At 38.6% G+C, this 8217-nt stretch overlaps 1 protein-coding gene across 1 annotated transcript; it reads right to left on the bottom strand.

Annotated features, from left to right (window-relative positions):
• Positions 1-3088: 3088 nt before the first annotated feature.
• LOC116906782 (olfactory receptor 7A17-like) lies at positions 3089-4045 on the bottom strand. Its single transcript, XM_032909639.1, has one exon. The coding sequence runs from the start codon at positions 4043-4045 to the stop codon at positions 3089-3091; it is 957 nt and encodes a 318-aa protein (XP_032765530.1).
• Between the last annotated feature and the right edge of the window lie 4172 nt (positions 4046-8217).

Raw genomic sequence — 8217 nt, forward strand, 5'->3', positions numbered from 1 at the left:
GATCTGATGAATTTTTTGAATTTCTTCAAGGTTCTGTTGTTATGCTTCCCTTTTCATTTCTGATTTAGTTAATTTGGATACTATTTCTGTGTTCTATGGTTAGTCTGGCTAAGGGTTTATCTATCTTGTTGATTTTCTCAAAGAACCAGTTCCTGGTTTTGTTGATTCTTTGTATAGTCCTTTTGGTTTCTTCTTGGTTGCTCTCAGCCTTGAGTTTGATTATTTCCTGCCATTTATTCCTCTTGGGTGGATTTGCTTCCTTTTGTTCTAGAGCTTTCATATATGCTGTTAAGCTGCTAGTGTATGTTCTTTCAAGTTTCTTTTTGGAGGCACTCAGAGCTATGAGGTTTCCTCTTATCACTGGTTTCATGGTGTCCCATAAGTTTGGGTATGGTGCCTTCATTTTCATTAAATTCTAAAAAGTCTTTAAGTTCATTCTATATTTATTCACTGAGCAGATTATCACTGAGTAGATGGTTGTCCAGCTTCCATGTCTATGTGGGCTTTCTCTTGTTTTTGTTGTTTTTGAAGACCAGGCTTAGTCCATGGTGATCTGATAGGACACATGTGATTATTTCAATCATCTTTTATCTTTTGAGGTCTGTCAATTTTGGAGAACATACTATGAAGTGCTGAGAAGAAGGTACATTCTTTTTTTTGTATGAAATATTCTATAAATATCTTAAATCCACTTGGTTTATACGTTTTGTTAGTTTCACTGTGTCTCTGTTTAATTTCTGTGTCCATGATCTGTCCATTGGTGAGATTGGGGTGTTGATACTATTTTTATGTGAGGTGCAGTGTGTGCTTTGAGCTTTATTAAAGTTTCTTTTATGAGTGTTGGTACTCTTGCACTTGTAGCATAGATGTTTAGAATTGAGAGTTTATCTTAGTAGATTTCCTTTTGATGAACATGAAGTGCCCTTCCGTATCTTTTTAATATCTTCTTGCTGAAAGTTGATTTTATTTAATATTAGAATGGCTACTTAAGCTTGTTTCTAAGGACCATTTGCTTGGAAATATTTTTCCAGGCTTTTGCTCTTAGGTAGTGTCTGTCTTTTTCACTGATGTGTGTTTCATGTATGCATCAAAATTCTGGGTCCTGTTTACATATCTAGTCTGTCAATCTATGTCTTTTTATTGGGGAATTGAATCCATTGGTGTTAAGGGATATTAAAGTCCAGTGATTGTTACTTCCTGTAATTTTTGTTCTTAGAGGTAAAGTTATGTTTGTGTGGCTATCTTCCTTTAAGTTTCTTGAACAAAGATTACTTTTTGCTTTTTCTAGGGTATAGTTTCTCTCCTTTTGTTGGAGTTTTCCATCTACTATTTTTGTAGGGCTGGATTTGTGGAAAGACATTGTGTAAATTTGGTTTTGTCATGAATATCATGGTTTCTCAATTTATGTTAATCGATGGTTTTGCTGATTATAGTAGCCTGGGCTGTCATTTGTGTTCTCTTAGGATCTGTATGACATCTGCCCAGGGTCTTCTAGCTTTTTGAGTCTCTGGTGAGAAGTCACGTGTAATTCTGATAGGTCTGCCTTTATATGTTACTTGACCTTTTTCCCTTACTGCTTTTAATATTCTTTCTTGTTTTTGTGCATTTGGTGTCTTGATTATTATGTGATGGGAGAAATTTCTTTCCTGGTTCAATCTATTTGCTGTTCTGTGAGCTTTTTGTTTATCATGCTGAGTAAGGTAACCCAGTCACAAAACAGCACACATAGTATGTACTCACTGATAAGTGGATATTAGCTAAAAATAAGTTCAGAATACCTACTGCACAGCTCCCAGACCATATGAAACTCAAGAAGAAAAAAGATCTCACCAATGTATGGATGCTAAGGTACTACTTGGTAGGGGGAATAGAATAGTCTCTGGGAAGTAGAGGGAAAGAAGGATCTGGGAAGGAGAGAGGAAGGAAGTGGACAAAGGGATCCAGTTCAGATGTGGGAGGAAATGGGGGAGAAATACAGAGGGTCAGGAATTTGAAAGTATGTATGTAGCAATTGGGGATGGAGAACTGGGGATATCACTGGAAAGTCCTAGAGACCAGGGACCCAAGAAGTTCCAGGGCCCAACTGGGAAGACTTTAACCAAAATACCCAACAAAGGGGAGATAGAACCTGTAGAAGCCATATCCGGTAGATGGGCACAACCCCCAAATAAGGGATGGGGCCACTCACCCACCTCAAAAATATTAATCCAAAATCCCTCCTGTCAAAAGAAAAGGCAGGGACAAAGAGTGGAGCAGAAATTGAAGGAAAGGCCATCTAGAGATTGTCCCACCTACAAATCCATCCCATCTGCTGACACCAAACCCTGACATTATTGCTGATACCAAGAAATGCTTACTGACAAGACCCTGGTATAGCTGTTCCCTGAGAGGTGCTGCCAGAGGCAGACCAATATAGATGTGGATGCACACAGCCAAACACTGGACTGATCATGGGAACCCCAATGGAGAAGTTAGGGCAAGGAGTGTAGGGGTGAAGGGGTTTGTAACCTCACAGGACAAACAACCATATCAACCTGCCAGATCCTGCAATGCTCCCAGGGACTAAACCACCAGCCAAAGAGTACACGGGGGTACCCATGGCTCCAGCTGGATATGTAGCAGAGGATTTCCTTATCTGGCATCAATGTGAGGGGAGCCCTTGGTCCTGTGGAGGCTTGATATCCCAGGGTAGGGAAATGCTTGGTTACTGAGACAGGAGTGGGTTGACGGGTAGGGTAACATCTTTATAGAGGTAGGGGGAGGGAGGAGGGAATAGGGGTCTTGTGAAGGGGAAACTGGGAAGGGGGATAGTTAAGAAGTGTCAGTTGTTTCCTGGTTAGAGTGGAAGTTTCTAGAGGATTTGATCCAAGAATTGGTGTTTACTTATGAGAATAAAAAGTAACACACTAAAATGAAGATACCGGAAAGAGCAATAAGCCTTATAGAGAAAAGAATTTTATGAGGAAGCTGATATAATGGATGGGGGCAAGGAAATAGATGAAATAGAGAAACTAAGTTTTATCACAATATATGACCAATCACAGTTTCAAATTCCATAACCATAAGTTCTATGAACAAGAGTACATAACTAAGCTAAATCCATTGATCTGTTTCTAGTTACCCTCCCTAAAACTATTTTCAGAGCCTTCTTCATGTCATTGTTCCTTAAACTATAAATGAAAGGGTTCAACATAGGTGTTACTACAGTGTACATCAATGAAGCCATTGCAGTGGCATGAGCATTTTGGGTCACAGCAGAACTGAGGTACACTCCCAGGAGGGTGCAATAAAATAAGGAGACAACTGAGAGGTGAGATGCACAGGTGGAAAATGCTTTGTACTTCCCCTGCACTGAGGAGATTGCACAAATGGAGGACACTATTTTAGAGTAAGAGTAAAGGATACCAGAGAGGGGGCCCACAACCAGTAGCAGGGCTGCGATGTAAATCACCATATCATTAAGAGAGATGTCAGAACAGGCATGGTGTACGATCTGATTAAGTTCACAGTAAAAGTGAGGGATTTCCAAGTCTGTGCAGAATGACAAACACAGCACCAAGAAGGTGTGCAACAAGGAATTTATAACACTTATAATCCAGCATGCCAGAATCAGCAGTCCACAGCGTCTTGTGTTCATGATGATCGTGTAATGCAGGGGGTGACAGATGGCCACATAGCGGTCATAAGCCATCACAGTCAGCAGAAAGATGTCCAGTACTGAGAAAAGCAGTAAGAAGTACACCTGGGTGATGCAGTTGGCGTAGGTGATGACCTTGCTCTGTGTGTGAATGTTCACCAGCATCTGTGGGACAGTGGTAGAAGTGAAGCAGATGTCCACAAAGGACAGATTAGAGAGGAAGATATACATGGGCATGTGCAGGTGGTCATCAACAATGATGGCCATGATGATGAGTAGGTTCCCAGTGACAGTCACTAGATACATGGACAGGAACAGTCCAAATATGAGAGGCTGGATTTCAGGTTGCTTCTCTGAAAATCCCAGAAGAAAGAATTCTGAAAGCTGGGTGTCATTTCCTGGTTCCATGTGTTTGATGTGCCTATGAAAAGAAGAAATTTGAGGGATTCAGTCACCTATCAATGACCTGATATCACTGCTTCTTCTTTCCTTCCTTCTTATTCCTATCCTTCCTTTCCTCTCTCTCTCTCTCTCTCTCTCTCTCTCTCTCTCTCTCTCTCTCTCTCTCTCTCATCCCTCCCTCCCTGTTTACCTTCCCCAACTTTTCTTAGATCATTAGCTTTAGTCACATAGGTTTACTCACTATGGCAGGATCATTTTTAACCTTGTAGAGTTCACACCCTTAAAAAATGGACTCTCCTGCAGCCATTGAATATCAATGACTCCTCAGTCAAAGTTGAGGCCTTATGAGATGTTTTTCTCCTCCATAGCTTGGTGTTGACTGATTTGATCTTGTGAACATCTTGTACAGTCAACCACAGCTCCTGTGAATTGTGTATAAGGACTTGCTGTCTTCAAAAGACACAAACATCACAGGAAACCCTTTTAGCTCTTACTCTTTCCATCCCCCTTCTCATGCTAGTCCCTGAATGTTTTGATTTAGATGTCTCATTTTGGACTGAACACTTCATAAGCATTGATTCTCCACACTTTGACAAGTTATCTGTTCTTATAGTATCTATCCTCCATCTACTAAAAAGAAGCATCTCTGTAAGGACTGAAAGTTTCACTTCTATTTCATCATAGATATAAATATTTTGACGTTGATATTGTGAATGTTTAGAGAAATAATAGCTGTGGGTTCTCCTCTAGGTCCTATAAGCTCACTAATGGGTTCTTGGCCAGATAACGGATATATTAGGCAAGCAGCTACTACTAAGGCATCCTGTAAGCCTGATCTTTTATCGTCATGAGGTTTATTTCTATGTTTTATATGTATCCCATGAAGATAATCCTGTCATCTCTGAATACAATTTTTGTGCCATGTTCAATCTATGCTCATATACCTCATATTAAAAACAAAAATCTTAGGGGGATGTTTGCCCAGAAACCGGGAAAGGGAATAACACTTGAAATGTATATAAGAAATACTCAAGTTAATAATAAAAAAAAAACCAAAAATCAAAAAGCTCTTAGAGACGCTTATGAAATGAAAACTGAAAACAGCCCCTGTTGAAACACTATTGGGTTAATATCACCCAATGAACAAAGACAAAGGGCTTCCAGTGTAAGGAATGGGAAGCAGGAAGAGCAAAGTTTCAGTATGCACTTTATCAGAGGGTGGCCATTGCTATTCACATCTACTTTTCATATCATCAGTCACAGCAGCAGGTACCTTTACCTGCCAAGCCAACCTGATGGCCCAGTTTCATGACATTTAAAAAGGGAATTTCTACACACGAGAGAGAAAAACATGGCCATTAAACAAGTAAAGAGGAGCAGAAGTAAATACATTTGACAGACAAAACAATGAAATGAGCTGATTCCAATGACATCAGGAGGAAAAATAGCTTTTTTTGGTGATGGGAATTCTTTCTCATAACCTCCCCACCTGGAAATATAGTAAGTCAGAAAAAATATAGTAAATATAGTAAGAACCAAAAGTAACAGTTGCCATTGCCAGGACATTTTATAGTGCATACTCTAAAAAGAAAAGACTAGTCATGTGAACCAACACACATTTCAAAAGAAGCATGCTCAGCAAAATGGTCCATGAATAAAGGCCCCCGTCACCAAGCCTGACAACTTGAGCTGTATCACCAGGTCACACAATATGAAAGGAGAGAATTAATTCCCAAAGGTTTTCTTCCGACCTCCACATACAGCTGTGGCACATATGTGGATATATGGATAAATAATATTTATATAAAATAGGGGTAAAGCTGCTGAACTGTTTTTTCCTATAAAATACTGAAAGGCTTATTTTCCCTTCCTCTCTTTTATGTTTTTTGAGCCACTATTTGATGTGGTCTGATAGAGGGGCAGGCTATTTGATGCCTCACGTTTCTCGTGTAACACATTTTTCTTATTATTAAGTGTTGGACTCTTTAGTAAAATTTTATTTGTAGACTCAAGTCATTATTCTAGTAATTAACGTGCAAAGTATTTCTGACGAAGGAAATCACAGACTCCTACCCCTTCCTGCTGAACTATGGACTATGGTTGAATGGTGAAGTATAAAACAGTGTTCAGTCATGTACCTCCTGCTGAACCCAACAGAAAACAATGGATAATTGCAAACCTATGATAAAAATTGCCATACTTAAAGGTATTCATCCATAAACAAAACAAAATACACAGCTTTGGGCAAATGACTCCTAGTAAGAAAGGCTGACACTGGCAGAAGAAGGGAGACAGAAGAGGGTGAGGGAGAATAAACACTACATACATATGAAATTGTCAATTAACACATTTTATCAATAAAAAGGGTATACCCAGTGTTGCTGTTTAGAATCTTCCATCAGGACACTAGGACAAATCTATCTTCTGGTCACTCCCTGGGAACACCAAGTAACCTTATCCCATACTGCTTCCATGACAGTTCTGGATCAAGGTATCACATTATCTTTAAAAGAGTATAAATGACTTAGAGACATACATTTATCATTCTGTCACATGAAGATACATAAATCATATATGTTTATGAAATACAAACTTTACTTGAACATAAATCATGGCTTAATGAGAACCAAAAGTCATAAGACTTGTAGAAACAGACCTATCCAAAGAGGCCAAAGGCCAGGCCTGGTAACAGACATATAAGCAGAGCTACCAGGGAGGTTGAGGCAGAAGAGTCACATATTTAAGGAATATGCTATTGGGAAGTATGAACATCTTCAGTTCTGTTCTTCCCACTTTGTAACCTTGGGCCAAACATTTGTTAAGTCATTCCTGTCTATAACATGAAGTCAAGTTCAGATTTAATGATTTAGAGAAACTGTGTCTCAAAGAGTTTTATAATTCACTGGTGGGACACTTGTCTGAAACATTTGAGACCTTGAACTTAACACCAGTTAGAAAACTATAAGGCCAAAGGTACAGCAAGGAAAAACTCTCATAAATATGAAGTAAAGATGTGGAACAGGCTGTTCAGTACTCTGCTGAGGCAGACATATTTTGAACACGTGAACATTTAGAACAGGGAAATAAACCAGTGACAAATATGAATAGCACATTTTCACTTGTTTATGTATATAATATAAAATTTTAAATGACAGAAAAATAGAAAAAACAACACCTGGAAGAAAGAAGGGGACAGTCAAAAGTGATGATATAATAACAAAAGGATGATGAACAGTGCATTATACACACTTATACACACATCACAGGGGCACCCAGTATATTATATAATTGCTATTTGCCAAAAATATTACAACAATTAGAAGGAAAAATATGTCTATTAGATCATGCCTCCAGAATATACAAATCTCCCACAAATACAAATAAACACACATGTACATGCATGCACACATCATGTGCACGCACACACGCACACACACATACACATACATACACACAACACGCACACACACACAATCACACACACACACACACACACACACACACACACACACACATACACTGAAATACCAACTAGAAAAGGTAATGGGAAAATTCAATCTATACCTGAAACAAGTTCTACTTTTTAAACATAAAATAAACACACACTATTTCTATTCAATAAATGCAATGAATAAACAACATTAGCAATAAAGGAAGTAAGCAAGTAAGAAAATATCAGATACTTTTGAGCTCATCAGTAAGGAAATAATTGCAGGCAAATCATTCAGCAAATCCTACCGTCCTGCGCCACCAGAACCGGCCAGGCAAATCATTCAAATATATCCCTTTCCTCTTTTTTAATGTGGTTATATTACATGAAGAGAGCCAGGTGCAGAGAATGAAACTTATGAACTCTTGCAACAGTACAGACATTATTTATCTGGAACTTTCTTAGTAGTATGACATTATGTACATCTTAAGAATAGAAGACATGTAGACATTGTAGTATATGTAACAGTGCTTTCTGTCTGAACATTCTACAGTTTCCAGGGTCTATGAACATAAGCTTTCTTTTAGATGGAACCATTTACGAGTTCATAAAACCATAATTTTATGATTATCCTTCCAAATTATCACCTAAAGATTAGTTCTCACCCCAATTACTAAGTTCAGTGCATTCTTTTCTTTTCAGCTTCATGAATCAATGAATTCTACAACCATCCCAGAAAGCTTCCTTA

This window comes from Rattus rattus, chromosome 1 (genome assembly GCF_011064425.1).
Source record: "Rattus rattus isolate New Zealand chromosome 1, Rrattus_CSIRO_v1, whole genome shotgun sequence".
Classification (NCBI taxonomy): Eukaryota; Metazoa; Chordata; class Mammalia; order Rodentia; family Muridae; genus Rattus; species Rattus rattus.